General features: G+C 48.2%; 3 protein-coding genes and 1 pseudogene across 20 annotated transcripts in view; 1 reads left to right on the plus strand and 3 right to left on the minus strand.

The window, feature by feature from the left end:
- Armh1 (armadillo like helical domain containing 1) overlaps positions 1–2,125 on the minus strand; it is a 40,083-nt gene extending 37,958 nt beyond the window's left edge. For 3 of the 5 annotated variants that reach the window (XM_031378346.1, XM_031378350.1, XM_031378351.1), the window contains exons 1-2: positions 1,623–2,125; positions 1,380–1,498 (exon numbers count right to left, since the gene is read on the minus strand). The gene's annotated coding sequence lies outside the window, so the exon portion shown is untranslated. Of the gene's footprint in view, positions 1–1,379; positions 1,544–1,622 lie in introns of all 5 variants that reach the window. The other 2 variants (XM_031378348.1, XM_031378347.1) reach the window with 2 other exon arrangements.
- On the plus strand, positions 1,818–17,869 carry Tmem53 (transmembrane protein 53). Of its 3 annotated transcripts, none has more exons than XM_031378352.1 (3): positions 1,823–2,002; positions 15,154–15,269; positions 17,177–17,869. In XM_031378352.1, the coding sequence occupies exons 1-3, from the start codon at positions 1,942–1,944 to the stop codon at positions 17,828–17,830; spliced, it is 831 nt and encodes a 276-aa protein (XP_031234212.1). In that variant the 5' UTR covers positions 1,823–1,941; the 3' UTR covers positions 17,831–17,869. The 3 variants fall into 3 exon arrangements, with proteins under 3 accessions (XP_031234214.1, XP_031234212.1, XP_031234213.1); XM_031378353.1 differs by lacking the exon at positions 1,823–2,002 and adding an exon at positions 16,622–16,838 and having other exon boundaries at positions 15,155–15,269; XM_031378354.1 differs by lacking the exon at positions 15,154–15,269 and having other exon boundaries at positions 1,818–2,002.
- On the minus strand, positions 5,796–5,894 carry LOC116097245 (annotated as a pseudogene).
- Positions 17,870–20,760: 2,891 nt separating the features above from the next.
- Rnf220 (ring finger protein 220) overlaps positions 20,761–22,385 on the minus strand; it is a 231,091-nt gene continuing 229,466 nt past the window's right edge. For all 12 annotated transcript variants that reach the window (XM_031378358.1, XM_031378355.1, XM_031378359.1 and 9 more), the window contains one exon: positions 20,761–21,717. In XM_031378358.1, the coding sequence (XP_031234218.1) occupies positions 21,646–21,717 (72 nt within the window). In that variant the 3' untranslated portion in view covers positions 20,761–21,645. The remainder of the gene's footprint in view (positions 21,718–22,385) is intronic.

A 22,385-nucleotide genomic window follows, 5' to 3' on the forward strand; every position in this document is an offset into this window, starting at 1 on the left:
AAATAGTATTTATGATTATGAGGGTAGAGAGATGGTTCAGCAGTTAAGAGTACTGGCTGCTCTTCTAGAGTTCATGAGTTCAGTTCCTAGCAACCATATGGTGGCTCACAATCATCCGTAATGGGATCTGATGCCCTCTTCTGGTGTGTCTGAAGATGGAGAGAGCAACAGCCATACTCACATACATAAAATAAATCTTTAAAAAGCATCACTGTTGTTACCGTGTGGATGATGTATTTGTGAGAGTGAGTATGTGTGTGGCACAGCACAGTTGTGGAGGGTCAAAGGTCAATGGTGTGGAGTTGGCTTTCTCCTCCCTCCTTTATGTGACTTCTGGGATGGACTGCAGGTCACCAGGCTTGCTCAGCAAGCACCTTTAGCCATCTCACTATTGCTTAGTGTATTTTTTTTTTTTTTGAGGGTTTTTTCACTGAATCTGGATCTTGCTGATTTGGGCAAAGTGACTGGCCAGCAAGTCTCTGGGATCTGCCTGACCCTGCCTCCCCAGTTCTGGGATTACTGCATGCCACCACCCCTTGCAGCTTTTATGTGGGTCCTGGGAATCTAAGTTGGTTCCTCATGCTAGTTCAGGAAACACTTTACTGGCTGAGCCATCTCCCCAGTTACTCCTCAACGGTTTAAAGTGAGATTTTCCACAGTTAGGGGTCATACTCTTTCACTTACCCATTTCCCCTATGATTTTATCTTTTACCTCTTTGCTGGATCTTTCTCATCTGAACAAAAGCCTGTATGTACCTCCTAGCGGTTGCCAGCAAATGACCAAATGACTTGCCTTGCAAGTTGGAAATACCCCCCCACACTTTTTTTTCTTTTAAGACAAGTCTCATATAGCATAGGCTAGCCTGGAACTCATTATGTGGCTGAGGATGACCTTGAAGCATTATAGGGACATACCACCATGCTGTCACCTCCCACCCACCTCTCAAGCCACTGACTTTTGTTCACTGAAATAGCACTTGCAAAGGTTGCTAACAACTTCCTTGTTTGTAAATCCAGTGCCATCTTTGAAGTTTTATTTACCTTATTAACCATCAGCCCTCAATATTTTCCTCCCTGGGTTCTGTCTCCTATACACTATACCCACTCATTCCCCATCACTCAAATAGCTTCTTTTTCTGTTTTGTTTTGTTTTGTTTCAAAATAGGGTTTCTCTGTGTAGCCCTAGCTGTCCTGGAGGTCGAGCTGTAGATCAGGCTGGTCTCGAACTCACAGAGGTTCACCTGCCTCTGCCTCCTGAGAGCTGGAATTAAAGGCATGCACCACTATGCCCAGCTTAGTAAATATTTATTAAATGTAAGAAAGCTGTACTCGTCTAAGCTTTGGACTCACACATGAAAGGGCATGTCTTAAATCATTACCTGAAGTCCCCTTCCCAGCCAGGCAACCAGTCTCAACCCACAGGTTTGGAAAGACTGGTTGGCACGCGCCGCCTCACGCTGTTTTGTTCGTTTTCCTGCCTCCAGCCTGGGAACTGCGGCTGGCGATGGAGGTAGATGTAGTTAGAGGTGCAAGTTCAAGTTTTCTACCAGGTACCAGAAGACAAAGTTCTGAGATGCCCTCTGCAGACCCCATAATACTTCAACTCTCCCACCGACTCTTACCTTCACAGGAGGGTGGGGACGCTCCGAGAGCGCTGCCCCACTAATACTTGATTCAAGATCGAGAGGGTCAGCCAATTGCTGGGGCCCAAAGACAGTCGGGGCGGGGCCGCGGTTGCTAGGGCTGGGCTAGTGGGTGCCGCCGGAGGCGCGAAGCGACTCCGTGGTTGCTAGGCAGGGAGGTCACAGAGTGCAGCTCGGGGATTGGGCAGCGCCGGGCGTGGGCGGGGAGGGGGCGTGGCCCGGTGGCGTCCGGGCCCGGGCGAGGTGAAACTGCGGGAGTTCCGGCGGGAGGCCCGTGCTGACGGCCCGCACCTTCACCATGGCCTCGGCCGAGCTGGATTACAGCATCGAGATCCCGGATCAGCCCTGCTGGAGCCAGAGTATGGAGGGGTATTGGGGAGTTGGCTTAACAGCGATGCCCCGCCCGCCCTGCGGTCCCGCCCTCCCTCGGCCCGCCCCCTTCGGGGGTCCCGCAGGGCTGGCCAGGACTTGCGGGGCGCGCAGAGCCCCGCCCCCCGCGCCCCGCCCCTCAGTCCACTGAGGGTCCTTCTGTTCCACGCCAGGTTCTCAAGGCCCGTGTTCTGCTTCCCTTTGTAGCTAGAGGCCCCTCGAGGTTCATTCTAATTCTTTTGTTTTGGATCGAGCTTCCCACTTCTCGCTCATCTGCAAGTGTGGCTAGGCCCACCCTTCATTTTTGCAGACTGATTGGATTCCTGGGGAAGCCTCTGGTCCTCAGAAAAACCCAGGGACTTAGCAAGCCTAGTCCTGCCCTTCTCAGCTCACCTTGGCACTGGTTAATAGAATGGTCTGTTAGGCTGGGTCGAACTCTGTTGAAATCCTATCCCTTTAGTAATTGGATGACCTTCGGCAAACTTTCAACTTTGAATTTTAGTTTTCCCTGAGCAAAAATGAGGAAAAATTGCTGGTTGCACAACTGAGATGATTTGTGTAAAGGACTTGGCATGGGTCCTGATGGAAATGAGCTTAGTAGATGGCATTTAAAATTAACGTGATTTTTTTTTTCCCTCTCCTAAGGCCATATCATTAAAAAAGATGTGTGGGAGGCCTCATAAGCTTAGTAGCTTGTAAAGTAGTGTACGTTGTTGGGCCAGAGAATGGAAGGTTGTCCCTTTTGGAAACTGTGGTAGAGGAGGCTTGGAGTACAGCTCAGCCTCTGCTTCTGCATTTCGGTCTGTTTGCAGTCCACTGTCCCGCGTTTGTCCAGCTCATCATAAAGCTTAGCTAGGGGGCGCTTCCTTCAAAAGCCTTCCCAGGCCTCCCTTCCCAGGCCCTCCTGTCCCACTGTGTGTTCCTTGCTTGGAGTCTAGGACGAGGCAGCAGCCTCTCATCTCCCAAAGAATGAAGGGGCCGTCACTATCTGCCTCTCTCTAGAGATGGATCGTTGGGCTTATAGATGTGAAAGGACTTTTGAAGAATTCTGACACTAGCATTAGATGAAGTCAGTTACTGTTTCTGTCTTTGCAGAGCCATCAGCTGGTTCTCCCTTCTGCAGGGTTAGGAGGTAGGGATTCTTTTTCTGTCCATGTGGGTAGAGATGTCTTATTTATTTATTTATTTATTTAGGCAGCACTGGTGGATTGAATGCAGGGCCTCATGCATGCTAAGGCAAGTGCTTTACCACTATATCATATTCAGCCCTCATTAACTTTGATTTCATATTTATTTATTTGTGTGTGTGCATGCACACCATAGTGTATGTGCACAGGTCAGAGGGTTGGTAGCACTTGGTTCTCTTTTTCTACTGGGTGGGCTGGAGCGCTAACTCAGGTCCTGTAGTTTGTAAGTGCTTTTCCCTGATGAGTTGTCTCACCAGCTCAGTCTTCCTTTTATAATGGTTGTCTTGACTGGCCTTGAACTTACCCTGAAGCCCAAATGAGCTTCAAGTTACAAATGTCCCTTAACTTTTCCCAGTAGCTAACATTCCAGGCAGGTGCCATTGGAACTGTCTTTGGCTTATTGCTGTTGTTATTATTATATTATTCTTTTATTATTATTATTATTATTATTATTATTATTATTATTATTATTATTATTGAGATAGGGTCTATCTATGTAATTCTGGCTATCTTGCTCTGTAGACCAGGCTGGCCTCAAACTCACAGAGAATTATTCTTGAATCTTTCTAAGCTATGTATTTCTCCTTGTCAAATAGAAATAATAATAATAACCCTCTAAAATCATGAAGGTAGGGTAGATGCCCGACGATGTGTGCCTGGAACTGAGTGGCTGCTCCTCCCATGTATCTCCTCCCTGTGCTTCCGGTTGTTGCTTTGGGGGGCTGGGCTTAGAACTGGAAGACATCTGTGGAGCCCTTTACTCTGCAGGGGGGCTTTCTCCCAGACATCTGGGCCTGTTGGAGAAATTGTTAGAAAGCGCTTCCTATTCTTGAGCCACATCAGCCTCACATCCCCTGCTCAGTTCAGCTTTTGCTGTGTGCCTGCCTTGGGCTGGTTATTGGCTTCATGCTCAGGTGCCCTGCAGAGAGCTGTGGTTTTCTGGAGGGAGGGAATATGGAAGCAAGGAGTTTCACAATTATGTGAATACTATCTAGAAAGTAAGCCTTATTCCTCTCTAAGGGATAGCATAGCGTTCCTGTTTCCTCAAAGAGGAAGTACCTCCAGGCCTCACAGTTGTTTCCACTGCTTCCCTCTTATGGCACTTGCCCCAGACCTAAGCCAGAGGTCATAGAATGTTTCTCTAACCCTAACCCTAACCCTAACCCTAATCCTAACCTTAACCCTAACAGGTGCACTGTGGACTCTGAAACCTCTGGCTTCTCCTCTGCAGGAGCTCCTCTGGAGGTTGGCCTGGCTACATAGAATGGCTGTCCTGGAAGGCTCAGGGCAGAGATTACCCTTGCTTTGTGGTTACTGTTTAGTGAGGAAGTATGTAGGACTGTCAGTCATATTTAGTTTTTAGAAATTGCCTCCCTCCCAGTAGGAAATCAGAGCCACGGAGCCAAGCTCTGCAGTGAATTGACAGCAAGGTGAGCAGCCAGTGGAGCGGTAGGCTGCAGTCGTTTGGAGCCCTGAACTTTGTGGGGGCAGGCTGAGCAGACTGTCTCCCGACACCCCACTGTCCCTTCAAAATTCATAGAAGATCTCAAGGCAGAGATCTCATCCTCTGAGTTAAGAAGAAGGCCTCAAGGCCATCACACAGCTGACTGAGAGGTTTCAGACTTCATTATAGGTCTTCCTCTTGTCTGCTACAGGCAAGGGCTGAGTAATGTAGCCATATCTTTAAGCCCAGGAAGTTATTGCTGGGACCAGGGAGCAGTGCTGGGTCCCCACCATCCTGAGGGGCCGGTGTTGAAGGAGTGGAGGTCCCTGGTCAACCGCAGAAAGTGCCAAAGGAAAGGCACCTGAGGAGAACTAAGAAGGGAGGGGCTGCAGAGGGCAGGCACCTAAGAGAGGCCGAGGTGAGCTCTGGATAGTGGAGAGTCAAGAAACTCAAGAGGTGGCCAGGTATAGATGCATAACACCGAGGAGGCTGAGGCAGAAGGATTGCAATTTCAAGGTAAGTCTGAGCACAGCTCTGTCTCAAAAGAAAAAGGAAGGAAGGAAGGAAGGAAGGAAGAAGAAAAGGAAGGAAGGAAGGAGAGAAGGAAGGAAGGAAGGAAGAAGAAAAAGGAAGGAAGGAGAGAAGGAAGGAAGGAGAGAAGGAAGGAAGAAGAAAAGGAAGGAAGGAAGGAAGAAGAAAAGGAAGGAAGGAAGGAGAGAAGGAAGGAAGGAAAGAAGGAAGGAAGGAAGGAAGAAGAAAAGGAAGGAAGGAAGGAGAGAAGGAAGGAAGGAAGAAGAAAAGGAAGGAAGGAAAGAAGGAAGGAAGGAAGGAAGGAAAAAAGGATAGATGGATGGAAGGGACAATTAATATTTGTTCTTTTTACTTGTAGACCCCAAAGGCTGCTGCGACTGTCACCTTCTTCCAAAGTGTTCCATTCACTTATTTAAAAACCACTAAACATAGCCAGGCATGATTTTAAAAGCACTGAGCATAGCCAGGCATGGCGGCACATGCTTTAAATCCTGGCGCTCGGGAGGCAGAGAGGCAGGCAGATTTCTGACTTAGGGGCCGGCTTGGTTTACAGAACAAGTTCCAGAACAGCCAGGGCTACATAGAGAAACCCCGTCTCAAAAACACCAAAAAGCAAAACAAAACGACATTGAACACTTCATGTATTTCCTGTCCTCTTTGTGCAGGGGCCAAGCTGATCTTCTCTGTGGTCGGTCCAATTTCAGTGTGCTGTTGAAGCACAAATTTTATTTATTTTTTGAACTCTCATATCTTTTCTTTCATCCATTAACAAACCAATTAAAACCTCAGCTGGGCGGTGGTGGTGCATACCTTTAATCTCTGCGCCCTTGGGAGGCAAAAGCGGGTGGATCTCTGTGAGTTCGAGGCTAGCTTGCCTACAAAGCAAGATCCAGGACAGCCAAGGCAACACAGAGAAACCATGTCTCAAAGAAAACAAAACAACCCCAACTTCAAAAGAGAAAACAAAACAAAGCAAAACAAAAAACAAAACAAAAAAAAAATCCATTTCCCAGGAGCCTGCTGCATGCCTGTCTGTTCCAGGCCTTGCATCTGAAGTCTGGGCCCAGTATGCTTGTCACAGTTGTCATCTTCCACTGTGACCATGCTGTGCCCTATCCTCGTGCCAGCCCTCTGGGACCGGCTTTCATGGTGTCTTTAATCTTCACCGTCACTCTGGGGGAGGGGCACCCTCAGTTGAGTTTCCCAGCTGTGAGCCGGACAGATGCCCAATGCGAGGTATCCTGCTCCCAGTAACACTTTCCCGCCTGGGAGCCTCACCCCCGAGCTTGTGGAGGTGAACATTTTGGCTACTGTGAGGAAGGACTGCGGGAGCGCCGTGCCACAGCAAAGGCTGCACATGAAGAAAGGGTGTCCGCTCAAGTATTTTTATTATAGCCTCAGACTGGGAACAACATCATGTCCAATAATAGGAGATTGGTCACCATAAAGTAGGAGAACATTCTACAGCTACTCTGCAGCCACTGAAAATAATGGTGTAAAAATATATAAACTGGCAGGGAGAGATGGTAATGGTATTTTGCGGAGCGGAAGAAAGCAGGCAACAGAGAGTGTGATTCCCATTTATTAGATATTCATTTTCTGCTTTTTCTACAGCAGACATGTAACAAGGAAATAATCATTTCCCTTATTGAACTCTCTGAGCTGGTATACCGTTGAGCTTTCTGTGGTAGTGATTTTGCTGAGGTGTTTTTTTTTTGTTTTTTTGGTTTTTTTTGGTGTTAGTCCCATTTCACAGATGGAGGAACTGGAAAGTAAAGGACTATGCCTTAGATCTGTTTCACACTCACAGAGTTAAGAAATGTGGACAGTCGTATCTATGGCTTTATATGGGGTAGGTTTTTTTTTTTTTTTCCAAGACAGGGTTTCTCTGTGTAGCCCTGGCTGTCCTGGAGCTCACTTTGTAGACCAGGCTTGCCTCAAACTCAGGAATCTGCCCACCTCTGCCTCCCAAGTGCTGGGATTAAAGGCGTGTGCCACCACTGCCTGGCTGTGGATTAGATTCTTAGATGGGATACAATTCTACTGTTATTTGAAAATCTAAATTTAAAATAATTTGGATTAAATACAGGAGCAGCGAGACTCTAGAAAGGATTTTGGGGAGTAGGGAAATGGGAGAATCATTTTCTTGCTTGTGGTTAAGAACACATGGGTTCCTTGTGTTTTGTTTCCAGCTTCCCATTAAAAGCAGCCAGTGTTAGGAGAGCCCTCGCTTTGTCTTCGCTACTCGCCCCTGGGATCTATGCAATCTAATTTATGCCTTAGTTTATGACTTGAACTGCTTGCTGTACAGCAGACGTATTTGTAATTCCTGTGTTTCTAGAGTCCTGTTATTGCCTGACAGATGACAGGCAGCCTGGAGATTGAGTTATTTTGTTGCATGCTCAAGAGGTGTCAGGATAGAAAAGGCTGCGTCTTCATTCCTGAGGCTTCTGGGTATCCTTGAGCACACTACCTTGGTTGCTTTGGTGGGACCACCTTCCCTGTTGCCATTTTGAAATGGTATTGTAACATTCCTCAAGAAATTGGTACCCTCTGCTTTGAAATAGTTTTTGTTTTGGCAGTATTCCAGGGTCTTACACAGGATAGGCAAGTTCTACCCCTGAGCACTCCAGCCCCATATTTGTTTTAGGAAATGGGTTTAAAAAGTCATGGGAAAAAATATCTCTAAGCCAGCTGTGGTGCACAGCTGTGATCCCTCATTTAGGATTGAAGGGCAAGAGGACCAGGAATTCAAGGTGTTCTGAACTGTACTTCAAGTCCCAGGGTCTGAGACCATGTCTCAAAAAACAAATCACCTCTATTTCAGAATTATTGACCATTAATATTTGATGGTTTTGCCATGTATAAAATGGTCATATGTACATTTAAAGGATATTCTTTTGTGATAGTACTTTGCAGCTTGGTTTTTCTGTTATTATTTTTTTTTTTTAAGATTTTTTAATCTATTTTGTGTGTATGAGTGCACTGTAGCTATATAGATGACCGTGAGCCATCATGTGTGTGGCTGCTAGGAATTGAACCCAGGACCTCTGCCGGCCCCACTCGTCCGGCCCTGCTTGCTCCGGGTAATTCACTGAAGCACCAGAAGAGGGCATCAGATCTCATTACCGGTGGTTGTGAGCCACCATGTGGTTGCTGGGATCCAAACTCAGGACCTTTGGAAGAGCAGTCAGTGCTCTTACCTGCTGAGCCATCTCGCCAGCCCCTTTCTGTTACTGTTTTTAAAAATTATATTGAGGTGTAATTTATGTATCATAAAATTCATCTTTTTAAAATGAAAATTTTTCTTTTCTTTCTTTCTTTTTTTTTTTTAGTATATTCACATAATTGTGAAAACATCAATAGGATCTGGATCCAATTCTAGAAATGTTCACACTGGAAGAGAAATCTTAGGCTCATTAGTGGTCACTCCCCAATCCTCCTTCTAGCTGTTGACAACCACGCATCTGCCTTCTGTCTCTATCGATTTGCCTTTTCTGTCTGTTTTAAATAAATGGAATCATATGATACACGACCTTTTAGGCCTAGCCCCTTTCACTTAGCATGATGTTTATAAGGCTCATCTATACTACAGAATGGGTAGCACTTCATTCTTTATGACTGAATAATAATAGCCCATTGTATGGATACATTTACATACTTCTATGAAGACTGAAATCCAAGTTTCTGTGTGAACCACTGTTTTTAGTTCTTATCCTAGGAATGAAGTATTGGGTCATAAATAACTCAATGATTAATTTTGTTGTTTTGAGGTAGAGTCTTTGTCGTAGGTGGGGTCACTGTTGCTGTGATGAAATACCATAACCAAAGCAACGTGGGGAGGAAAGGGTTATTTACTTAAGCTTCCACATCACTGTTCATCATTGAAAGAAGTCAGGACAGGAACTAAAACAGGGCTGGTCCTGGAGACAGGAGCTGATTCGAAGGCCACGGAGCGTGCTGCTTACTGGCTTGCCCAGCCTGCTTTTTTTTTTTTTTTTCGAGACAGGGTTTCTCTGTGTAGCCCTGGCTGTCCTGGAACTCACTCTGTAGACCAGACTGGCCTCGAACTCAGGAATCAACCTGCCTCTGCCTCCCAAGTGCTGATTAAAGGCATGAGGCATGAGTCACCACTGTCTTTTCTTATAGAACCCACAACTACCAGCCCAGGGATGGCGCCACCCACAATGGCCTGGGCTGGACCCTCCCCAATGGATCACTAATTGAGAAAATTCCCTACAGCTGGATCTTATGGAGGCATTTTCTCAACTGAGGTTCTCTTTTACAGATGAATCTAGCTTAGTCAAGTTGACATAAAAGTAGCCATCACTAGTTTGCGCTGTGCCTGCCAGGCCAACTTAAAATTTGCTTGGCAGTCCATGGTGTACTTGAACTCACAGATCTCCTGTTTCTACCTGGAAACCTCTGGGGTTATAGTATGTTTCAGTTCTGGGTGGCACCGCCAAGCTGTTGTCTAAAACGATTGTATTAGTTTCCCTTTCTACAGGAGTGTGTGAAGGCTTTGGTTTCCCCTATGGGATTTGCGATCCTCTGACTCTTTGGTTCTAGCTCTTGTCATAAGCATAAAGAGGTGTTTCCTTGTAGCTTTGACTTTCATTTCCCTAATGACTGTGAGGCAATGACTTTCCATGTACTCATGACCAGTGGAGAAGAGGGCTAACTACAGGAGCAGGATGATGTCAGCACCCATGTGAAAAGCTGGGGGATGGCCGCGCATGCGCACACGCACGCACGCAGTACGCATGCTCCTGTAACCTCAACGGGGGAGGGGAGGGGCGGAGGAGGGGGCGGTGGAGACAGGAGGATCTCTGGCTGCCAGCTTTGCTCCAAGCTCACTGAGAAGCCCTGCCTTAAGGGAATAAGGTGGCGACTGACAGAGAAGAACTCTTGATGTCCTTCTCTGGCTTCCATATGTGTGTATGGATGCCCATGCCCATACAAGTGTGCGTACCACATATACATATACCATAATCACACATACACAGAGCATTCACAGAAGCATTCTCTCTCTCTCTCTGCTCCCTCCCTCCTTGGGCAGACACACACACACACATAGTGCAGAAACATAAAATAAAAATAAGTGAGCCGGGCAGAGGTGGTGCACACCTTTAATCCCAGCACTTGGGAGGCAGAGGCAGGTGGATTTCTGAGTTCAAGGCCAGCCTGGTCTACAGAGTGAGTTCCAGGACAGCCAGGGCTACACAGAGAAACCCTGTCTCGAAAAACAAAACAAACAAACAAACAAAAATAAGTAAGTGAAAGTAGAGCTGAGATCCAAGCTCCGCCTGCTTTGTGGGTTGCCACAGCCCAAAACTTGCTTAGTTATGGTCATAAAGATGTGCTCCTCTCTAAAAAAATATTTTATTCTATGTGTATTGGTATTTTGCCTATGTTTGTCTGTGCACCACTCGTGTGCCGGGCACACATAGAGGTCAGAAGAGGGCGTATGATCCCTTGGAACTGGGGTTAATGATGACTGTGAGCTGCTACGTGGGTGCTGGGAATCAAACTCAGGTCCTTTAAGTGGGCTTAACTGCTGAGCTATCTCTCCAGCCCTAAAGATTTATACTTTTAATTCTTTTATTTGAGACATGGTCTCACTATGGAGCTCTGGCTGGTCTGAAATCCAGTCCTCTGGAAGAGCAGCCAGTGCTTTTCATCACTGAGCCATCTCTCCAGCCCCTGGTTTTAATTCTTATACTGAGGCCTGTGACCTACTGAAACTTCACATACCACTGCTCCCAGCCTGTGACTGTCAACTCCTCTCATTCTTGTTTTCCCCACCACCTTTGTTCAGGCCTACACCACCTCTCCCTTGTAGTAGCAGCCTAGCTTCTCCAGCAAATGCTGTCAGTGTAGTTGGAGGACAGCATGGTGGGGTTGGGAGCACCAAGCTAGTCTGATGACTGGAGTGGGTGTGCTATAATCATCTAACTGCTGAACTCCTGTCCAGGCCAGCCATGGCACTGTCCACTGGGTGACATCGGTAGATGTCATGTCCTGCATTGCAGAACCTGCTGGTTAAGGAGAGAGAGACAGTTGTTTAAGTCTACAGTAGTCAGTAACAGATTGGATCACACTGTTCCAGGATTTTCATTTGCTCTTTATTGCTATGGAATCAAACCCTAACTGAGTGGAATCAGGTCCCAGTCTCACTCTTGGCTGCTCTTTTGCCCATTGCTCTCCGTCTCCTCCAGGGTCCCAGCCCAAGGTCTGCCTACCATGGCCTAGATGGCTATCACAACCCTGCCCTTCCCACGTCCTCTGTCCAGCCTCCCTGCCCCAACTGGACCTGTGAGGCCACTGTAGCAAACATGACTTACTCTGGCAGACCTTTCTTGGTCACTATCACTTTCCAAGCCATATTTCAAAATAATAATAATAATAATAATAATAATAGTAATAATAGTAATAATAATAAAAAGTAATAAAGGGCTAGAGAGTTGGCTCAGTGGTTAAGAACACTGTCTGCTCTTCCAGAGGTCCTGAGTTCTATTCCCAGCAACCACATGGTGGCACACAACCATCTGTAATGGGATCTAATGCCCTCTTCTGATTCTGATGTGTCTGAAGATAGTCACAGTGTACTCATATACAATAAATAACTCTTTAATACTACTACTACTAATAAGAATAAAACCTTTATAAATGTTTAGGTATAGACTTCAAAGGGACAGCTAGGGGTAAAAGTTCATAGTAAAAGGCTTGCCTAGCACGCACATGGTACTGGGTTCCATTCCCAGCATTACAAAGAAGCAAAAGCTAATGTTAACTACACCGGGCAGTGTGCACCCCTTCCACTCCTGACCCCCATCCCGTGAAGCGGACGTTGAGTACAGGAGCTGGAGAGTAGAGAGACATGTTCTTCCTCTCTAAGAGCAGAAGGAGGGAAATGCTTAGGCTCTGGGAGTCTGCAGCATGTCCAGGACACTGGCACTGGTGTCTTCACAGAGATAAATATCTCGAGAATCATCCTGCTAAGGGAGCTAACAGATATCCCACCCCAGAGCTTCCCAGTGTGGGAAGGACAGTCTGGAAGCTCTGCAGAACCTGCTCACATCTCTGTGCATCTGAGGGGCTGGCTTTGTCCAGTGGCAAGGCCATGAAATCCAGTGGCCTGAGCTCAGAGATTCATTTGGTGGGAGTAGGTATCTGTTGGTTTAACCCAGGAGCCTGCAGTGGCCTGATCTTGGAGATGGACAAGATTGGACTGGTCCCCACCCCCAACCACGTAGCTCAGGTCCTCAGGTGCTGCCCTGGCAGAAGATGGGGGGTACAGGAATAAGAATGGCTGTGACTGACTGGAGGCACCTGAGTTAGTAGAGAGGGATGGCAGGTGTCAGCAAGGGACCGAGGGTCTGGCAGCTTCTGTTCTATCTGGCCTAGAGCCCTGCGGGTGCAGGCAGTTAATCTCTGAAGGCCAGAGTCGCCGCTTCTGGAGAGCAGGAACATTGAACTTTTCAATCACATTAATTTCCACAGGAAATTGTTGTCTTCCTTTTGTCCAAAGGTTAGTGATTTATATTTACCATCTTCTTAACTAGCCTTGAAATTTACTGTTGCTAGGTCACCACCAGCATCAATAAATCTCAGGTGTCGGCTGAGCATAGCCAAGCGGCTTAGACCATGGAAGGGTGTGTAACCAGCCCTTTTTAAAGGTTGGCTGTGTAGTTACTACAGAGGGGGTGTCACCTACCTTGCAGGGGAAATGAGGTAGGTGGGAGATGGTTTTAGGGAGGTCTCATCAGACATGCATGGTGCAGGCAGCTGAGTTGTGCTCTTGAGTACATCACTGAAGGAGGCATACTTCCAGCTGTGCATGGGGCTGACCCTGGAGGTGCTCAGGGTTCAGAGCAAGGGTCACACAGCGTACCTGCCCACGGTGTTACAGGGTTAAACTGTGAATCCAGGCTGCAGCGTTCTCTTGGTAGCACAGTGGAGGAACTTCTGGAGTCTGGCTGCCTCCTGCCCCTGCTTCTGTCATTTTACCCAGTTCTTTTGTTATTTTTATTTTTATTTTTTGTATTAAGGTAGGGAGGGTGTCTCATTTATGTATCTTTTTTTTTTTTTTTTAAAGACAGGGTTCTTCTGTGTAGCCCTGGCTGTCCGGGAACTCACTCTGTAGACCAGGCTGGCCTCGAACTCAGAAATCTGCCTGCCTCTGCCTCCCAAGTGCTGGGATTAAAGGCATGCACCACCACCGCCAGGCAAACTCACTACCTCTGATTCACTTACCAAGTGCTGAGGTATCAGACATGTACTGCCATGCTGGGTTTATAGTGCTGGAGATTGAAGCCACCGTTTCACACATGCTAGGCCAACACTCTGCTAAATGTGCTATATCCCCAGACCCCTAACAAGGCTCCGTGTGTACGTGTGTGTACACGTGTACATGTATGTGTCCCCACATGCACACTCATGTGTAGGATTGAATCCACAGCTTTACTCATGCCAGGCAAGGTGTTTGCCACTGATCTACAGTTCCAGACATTAAATGAGACTTTTGTAAGTTTACAGGTATTTATTTTTTAATAGGGTTCTAGGCCATCTAGGACTATAGTAAGGCCTTGTTTTTTTTTGTTTTTTGTTTTTATTTTTAAAAAAGAGAAGCCGAGCAGTGGTGGCACATGCCTTTAATCCCCAGCACTTAGGAGGCAGAGGCAGGTGGATTTCTGAGTTCGAGGCCAGCCTGGTCTATAGAGTGAGTTCTAGGACAGCCAGGGCTATACAGAGAAACCCTGTCTCGAAAAAACCAAAAAGAGGAAGAAGAAGTAAACCACATGGACAACCACTGGGCTTGAGGTAGCTCAGTGATAGAGCTCTGTGGCCTCAGTTTGATCCCTAGATGTTTTTTTTTGTTTTTTTTGTTTTTTTTTTTTTGGAACTGGAAAGGAGTTCATGGGTAATGCTATTCAAGCGTGAGGGCCTGAGTTCATACCCCAGTGGCCCCAGCAAAACTGGGCAGAGCTCACCCAGCTGTAATCCCAGGGTTAGGGAGAGACAAAGATGGCGTGGGGGTGGGGTGGGGGATCCTGGAGCTCTTTGACTGGCCAGCCATGAGCTCCAAGTGTACTGAAAGACTGTCTGCACAAACTAGGTAGCGAGTGATTGAGAAAGATACACAGGTTGACCTCTAGCTTCCACAGTGCACATGCACATCACATAGACAGTCACATATACCTTACACACATGACATCATATGGACAATCGCATACACCATACACACATGACATCTCATGTACAATCACATACACCATACACACATGGCATCACATGTACAGTCATATACACCATACACACATGGCATCACATGTACAATCACATACACCATACACACATGGCATCACATAGACAATTGCTTACACACATGGCATCACATGGACAAACTCATACACCATACACACATGGCATCACACAGACAAGCACATACTCCATACATACATGCACCATGTTAACTCATAGACCATAGAAAGCAGTGGGTTGGTCAGATGGCTCCATGGGTTAAGTCATTTGCTATAAAGCCTGATGACCTGGGTTTGATCCTCAGGATGCATGGCGGAAGGAGATCCAGCTCTGACAGGTTGTCCTTTGACCGCCAGACATACACCTCAGCACCTATGTCTCTTCCCATACAAAGAAATAAATGTAATTTTTAAAAATGAAAGAAAAATAAACTGATTTAGCACATAGGTCATGGTTCCCTGGGCTGGAAGGTAAATTATCTAGAAAGGGCATTCACTTTATCGTCTTGAGACTTGAGTTACTAAAATACAGTGTCCTCATGTGGGTTTATCCAGTGATGCTACGGTACCTCCTCAGAGGCCTAGGAAAAGGCGGTTGGCTGGAAGATGGAGCCACATGGAGACTGGAGTACTTGTTGGTTCCTGGCCCACAACTCTAGATTGGCCAGAACCTCCAGTCCTGCCTCTGGTGTTGACGGTCCTCATCTGTGTTTCAGAGAACAGACAAGGTGGGAAGGAGGCCAGGAAGCAACAGCCTGTGGTGATACTCTTGGGCTGGGGAGGCTGCAGGGACAAGAACCTGGCCAAGTATAGTGCCATCTACCACAAAAGGGTGAGTACTGTGGGAAGTGCTTGCCCAGGGTGCAGGCTTCTGCTAACCTGGGCTGCTTTATGGGGGAATTTTAAGCGTGGTTGCTTCACCTTTGGGCTGGAGCAAAGGTTGGCCACCTATGTGGCTGCCCCAGAGCTGTGCAAAGATGGCCTATGAGGGAGACAGTGGGCTTATGGGACTTTGGGGCAGAAGGTGTGAGGAATAAAGTGGGTGGGAGGTCGCATGGAAGACAGAGGTGCTGAGGGAAGGTGCAGGGACAGCGTCCGAGAAGGATCACCTTAACCCTGGCCACGAGAAGGTGGGCAATGAAGAAAAAAAGCTTCGCAGCACCAGCCTGTTCTACCATCTGGAGGTTCCTTCTGCTCGCGTTGTAAGGAGTGTGTCCATCTAGGTTCTGTGTACCTTTTGTAGAAAAAGATCTAGTCAGTCACTGTGTGCCGCCTGCTGCTTTTAGGCCACAAACTCCACCTCATTGTGCTAGTCAGCTTTCATTACATACCGTGTACAGTCCATGTCCAGATGCCCAAGTAAAATGTCCCCAAAGCATCTTACAGAGCTGATATGTCCAATCCTGGAGTCTAATCTGGGGTCACACACCGCAGTGAATTCTTTTCATTCCTCACGCCTCTCCATCCTTCCTTGTGATTTGAAGAAGGCCTTACTTTTGGCTTACTGAGGAGACTAAGCTGTAAGGCGATATATGTAAGAGTATCATCCCACCTGCCTCGGGGCTGGGGGAAGGCTAAAAGCCTCACTCAGGTGTTAGTATTTGGGAGTGTAGGTGGCCTTCAGCAACCCCCTTCAGAGTTATCAGTGCTTCGATGGCTGGAAGCTCAGGGGTCTCCGAGAGCTGTGCCCACGGGTCTCCCCTTGTTCCTGTCAAGTACCAGCTTTGTCACTTGAGATACATTAAAAAAAAAAATTCTACCATGACCTTTTGAGGTGGGTGTCATCGCAGTTATAGATGGGGGCACAGACAGAGAAAGAGGAAATGAAGTACCCTGCTCACACAGTTAATAAGTGGCAGGGCCAGGAATGAAGCCCAGACCTGTCTGATCACAGAGCCTGCCCAACTCATGCTCCTGACAGAGAGGTTCTTTGTCTAGAAAAGAAATTAATAAGAGGGTAAGACCCAGACGAGGTGGTGTCTGGTGCCTTTTCTAACTGACCTTCAAGGGGACATGGCCAGAGGTATAAAGGTTCACTTGAGACAGGCAGTAAGGGGTATGGAAGTTGAAAGTGAGCTTGGGCCTAGATTTTAACATTTAATAACAATATTTTCTGTATTTTGAATTTCTTTCATTTTTTTTCTGTCCCTTTCTGTCCCCATCTGTCTCTCTCACTCTTTCAAGTTTGGAATTTCAAGTTGAGTGTGAGAAGTGGTCCTAAGTCCAGGAATCAGATATAATTAAGGGTCAGACCCCCAAATACAGACAGCTTGAACTCTATCTTCAGGCCCCTGCGACAGGGAAGGGGAAAGGACTGCGATGCGGAGCCGGCTCATCGGCGCCCTCTGGTGGCCAACGCTGGGACCTGCATGCCATCTCTCGATCTACTTGTGTCTAGGAAGTAAGAGCAAGGCACAGTAGCGGCAGCATGATGTACTCAAGCTCCAGGGCCTTAACTATGCAAGGTCTGGAGTGGTGTTAGCTAGGAGGATAGCCACAGAGAAAACGAGAGTGAAGATACTTTCTTCTGAATCAGATGTCTCCAAAACAAGTTAATAGCTCCAGGCTTCAAATACCATCCCACAGCATGAAGCCCTGGATATTCAGAAACAGGCCTTGAGTGTACTTCCACTCCTGGGAGGCACCTATATCTGCAGCTGGCAACCTAGCTACAACAGAACCCCGTGGAAATTAGGGCTACTGGGCTCCTTTGGCTAACCTGTGCTCTTGTCTCTCCAGGGCTGCATTGTGATCCGATACACGGCCCCCTGGCACATGGTCTTCTTCTCTGAGTCCTTGGGCATCCCCTCACTTCGTGTGATGGCCCAGAAACTGCTTGAGCTCCTCTTTGACTATGAGATTGAGCGGGAGCCTCTGCTCTTCCACGTCTTCAGCAATGCGGGCGTCATGCTCTACCGCTATGTGCTGGAGCTCCTACAGACCCATCAGCGCTTCCGCCATTTGCATGTGGTGGGCACCATCTTTGACAGTGGTCCTGGTGATAGCAACCTGATAGGGGCCCTGAGGGCCCTGGCAACCATCCTGGAGCGTCGACCAGCCGTGCTGCGCCTGCTGCTCCTGGCAGCGTTTGCCCTGGTAGTGGTCCTGTTTCACTTCCTGCTTGCTCCATTCACTGCCCTCTTCCACACCCACTTCTACGACAGGCTGCAGGACTCAGGCTCCTGCTGGCCTGAGCTCTACCTCTACTCTAGAGCTGATAAAGTGGTCTCTGCCAGGGATGTGGAACGTATGGTAGAGGCACGCCTGGCTCACCAGGTCATGGTGCGCGGAGTGGACTTTGTGTCATCTGCGCATGTCAGCCACCTCCGAGACTATCCTACTTACTATACAAGTCTGTGTGTTGACTTCATGCATAATTGTGTCCAAAGCTAAGGTCCTGCTCCAGAAATAAACGCCGGCACCTCCCTTCAACCTCTATCTATCCTGGGGCTGCTAGCATGGCCACTCCCTCCGATTCGGGGATGGGAGTGTCAGCGCAGGTTTCTGTGGGGCAGCCTTACAGTTACTTGGACAGAGTGATAGGCTGCTGATTCCTACACTAGTGTTTGGTCTGTTAACTCTCTCTCTCTCTCTCTCTCTCTCTCTCTCTATATATATATATATATATATATATATACACACACATGTATATGTATATATATGTATATACATATACATATATCTCTGTGTATATACATATGTGTATATATATGTATACATATATATGTATACATATCTCTGTGTGTATATACATTATATGTATGTGTATGTATATATGTATACATATATCTCTGTGTGTCCCCAAATCCAGAGTTGTCTTCAAAAATAATATGGGGTTGAGGAGGGAGCTCAGTTGATAAAGTGCTGTCATGAGTTCAATCTCAGAACTTACATTAAAAAAAAAAAAAGCCAGACATAGTGGCACACACTTAAAATCCCAGCTCTGGGGATGCAGAGATAGGCAGGTATGTGGGGCTCACTGGCCAACTAACCTAGCCTAGTTAGTGAGCCCCAGGACAGAGAGAGGACCTGTATCAAGAAGCAAAGTGAACAGTGGCTGAGGAGCTAGACCCTAGGGGGACCTCTGGCCTCCACACGCATTTGCACACAAGTATGCCTGCACACATACAAGCACACGCCAAGATCCATGGTAAGAACCTTTAACATAGGAGCTCTTCTCAGTACAAAATCCCAGGGTCGGTGACCCTGCATGTTAACAGGTGTATGCCACAGATGTATACAGCTTGTGTAGCACATTTCTAGTTCTTGGCTACCCTGGAACTTGCTCTGTAGACCAGTGTAGCCTCCAACTCACAGATCCCACCTGGCCCTGCCTCCAGAGTGCTAGGGTTAAAGGCCCGTGCCACCACACCTGGCTAGGCAACAGACATTTTATACGTGTTCTCAGAATTAAGTTTTGGTGTAGGGGAGGAAGAATAGAGTGTGCATGTCTTGTTGCCCAGGCTGCCTCAATCTCACTATGTAGTTGAGGATGACTTTGAGCTTGTAATCTTTCTGTCTCTACCTCCCAGGTACTGGGATTACAGGCCTATGCTTCCATGCCTGGTTTGAATTTTGATTTCATGACTGAAAGGTGCTGCAGAGTAGCAGAGGGAGAATGGGGAGCAGGTCTGTGACCTCTCTGCAAGGATGAAGCTCCACAGTGTAAAGCACTGTCCTCACTTGGGCCTATCACTCCAGAGAAGATGTCTCTCTCGACCTTGTGGTCTGGGAGCTGAGGATCTGGGGATTGGGGGCCTGCTGGTGTCACAACACTTGGAGCCACTGAGAGATTTGGTGGCTATGTATTTAAAGGGAGAACTATGTGCGGGGCAAAAAGCCTGCCATGCTCCACCGGAGGAAGGATGGATGCTGTAATTCTTCTCTTGGAAGGCAGAACCAGGGTAAGGGGTTTCAGGCTGAACCACCACCTTCATTTCTAAGATAGTCCCACTCAGTGCCCTCCAGCCGACTGTACTCAGAAGCTGTGTCATCTACTGTGCTGAAAGTCACAGCTACACAATTTGCACATAGCAGGTGAGGTAGTCACTAAATATTTGTTAATTGAATGAACCTTCTGTGATCAAGGGGCTTGGGTTTGAGAGAAGGGCTTTTAGAGTTTGGCAGGCAGTTTGAAACCCGTGGGTGGAAGACTTCTAATATTCTCGGGGCAGTGGATCCCTAAGTCTCCAGAGGCCACTTGTATCCTCGGCATCAACCTCTGGGGTTCTCCGCTACTTTTCTGCTTCCTTGGAGATGTGCTTATATCCCTAGCCATGGCCAACAGGTGGCAGTGTTGCCTGTGCCATGAGACAGCTTAAAGCATGCTTTGGTGGAATGAATGCCCTGTTAAATGTGCCAGGTTAGAGAGTATATCCCCCCCAACCCCTGGGTTGGGGTAAGCAGGTGTCAAGGGCCCGACAAGTCCAGGGCAGGGGAAAGGGAGAGTAGAGACATGAGAGACATCTGGCTGCTCAAGAACTGACAACTGAGGCAGATCACCTCTTCCCAGGCATAGATAGGGCTGCTTCACTTTGCACTGGAAGCCAGGTGGTCTGGATTTCAAGCCCTACCAGCTCTGTGCTCAGGATATTCGGTGGCACTGAGCAGGGCATGAAGACCATGAAGGGTCTCTTCTGGATTCCAACACAGTGGGCTTGCGAAGGGAAGCAGGAGCCGCCCAATAGACCGGATTTCTGTGGTTTTGCAGGCACCCCAGAAAGAAATCTCTTGAGTCTTAACAACCAACTTTTCCTCACATTTCTCTGGTGAGGGCTTGCCTGAGCCCTCTGCCAGGAAGCAGCCAGTGACTTCACTGGCAGTGGGGAGCTGTGGAGCTAGCAAGGTGCTTTATCTGCAGTCCTGGAGGTCTAACAACAGCCCTTTACTTGAAGGTCTGTTCTTACCTGAGGATCTAGGCAGGAATTCCACCAGGCTAGTTTCCTGTCCCGGAAACCCAGCAGGTGACCTATGGTACCTTTCAGGCAGGGGACTGAAAGGTGACAGACCCAGAGCTTGTCTGACTTTTGTCTAGCTGCTTCTGCCCTAGGTTGGGGACTAAAGCTTACATCCCCTCAGTACCCCAAGCTCTGACCTCTCTTGTGATTAATGAGCTGACGATTCTACATCGATAAGGAATTAACCTAGAGCCCCTACCCATCAATAGCTAGGAGCCCAGATCTTCAGCCCCTACCCCACCTGCTGGGATGCTCCCGGATGTGCCCCCCCCCATGGCTTCACACACAGTGTAATGCTGAACAGGATGACCCTTTTAACTGCCTTAGTCACCACCTCCCATCAGACCTTCAAACACAGACAGCAGCTGGTTTATACTGTTTTAATCCATGTCAAATGTAGTTTACAAAGGGGGAAGACAAGTACCTTTGTATAGAATATACAGACACAGCATCACACCATAGGGCCCACAGGAGGGGCAGGGAGCCAGCACTCCCCCTGAGAGCACATCTACCCCAGGGGTTGTTCTCAACAGAAGGCTGGGCAGTCAGGCACCCTCAGCCAGCCAGCCCAACTGCAGCCTCTGTTCCTGCTCCGTCCCATTCCACCCTGCCCCCAGCTCCTCAGGAGCCCCATGAGCTAAGACTAAGGAGGGGATCAGATCCCTTGGGGCGCATGCCCCATGTCTGGGAGAAATATACACCACTGAACACCGAGCACATGGGAAAGGGAAGGGATGCCATGGGAGAGACAGAGGCAGGCGCCCTAAGAGGTGGTTGAGCCGAGCTCCCAGCCAGCTCCAAAGGGGGCACTGCCTCCAGGAGTCATTAAAAAAGAAGAAAATCATACAACCAAAGGGGAGGTGGTAGAGGGCAAAGTGTCCCATTTATACACAACATTGTAAACATACAGTCTATATTACATGTGCTTCAGTCTGGTGTTTGCATGTCTGTCAGTCAGTCAGTCTAGGGGATGGATCTCAGGAGCCTTGCACCGCTATACTTCCCTAACCAGCCTTCTGCCCACTCTGGAAACAGAGCCCAAAGAGGCATGGTCCCCAAGTTCAGAAGGAACAAGCAGGCAGGGCTGTTCCACTCTGGCTCCAGAGTCCTCTATGTGTGTTTGGGTGTGTATGTGCATGTATGTACACGGGGAACCTGTGTGCAAGTATGTACAAGGGGAGAGGGAGAGTCACTGTTACAGAGGCTGGGGCAGGGGGGTTGCTCGAGGCAAGGCCTGCCTGTCCAGCTAGCTCATAAGTAAATCCTCCGCAGGTCTCCAGGTGCTGTGATGGTGTTGCACTGGGGGCACAGCTTCTTGGCACCCTGAAGAGAGAAGAAAGGGGAGGGCTCAGAACGACATGCCCAGTGTTTGTACACATGAGCACTGGGCCTGCAGCCATCAGTTTGTGCTGGGTCCTCATTCTTGTCAGCCAGGTTAGGGATGCATGGGTTGCCTCTGAGCAGGCAGACATGCTCCTGTGTTGGGGAGACGCCAGGATCAAACCGCCTGGCCAGCCCCACAGCAGGAGCCCCGGTAATGAGAACAAGGCTGAGTCCAGCTGTGGCTGCCTGGCCCTAACGAGATTACATGCGGCCTTTGATCAGGACACAGAGCCCACGTCCGGGCCTTTTATTGCTGTCTCCGGGCGACATTTTAATGGCTGCTCCTGAGCTAAGAACAGGGCAGGAGCAGAAGGAGCTTAGTAATGGGAGGGGGAGGGGCAGAGGCCCTAGTCTGGCTTACCCACTACCAGCATCTTTCAGACCTGGGGTCTCACCAATACGCGTGATGCGTCAGGGCCTACTTGGAGTGGGAAGGAGGGCACATGCAGTGAGTGTGTGGAGGGGAGAACTGAATAAACCCAAAATGAGGGTGCAGACAGCACATTCAACTTGGGGGTTGAATTCCTGACTTGCGGCTGTTCCTGGCCTCCCACAAGCAGGTGCAATCACAAATGTGAACCCCTGGGCAGTGCCACTAACCCTGCCCA

This window comes from Mastomys coucha, unplaced genomic scaffold (genome assembly GCF_008632895.1).
Source record: "Mastomys coucha isolate ucsf_1 unplaced genomic scaffold, UCSF_Mcou_1 pScaffold18, whole genome shotgun sequence".
NCBI classification, from domain to species: Eukaryota; Metazoa; Chordata; class Mammalia; order Rodentia; family Muridae; genus Mastomys; species Mastomys coucha.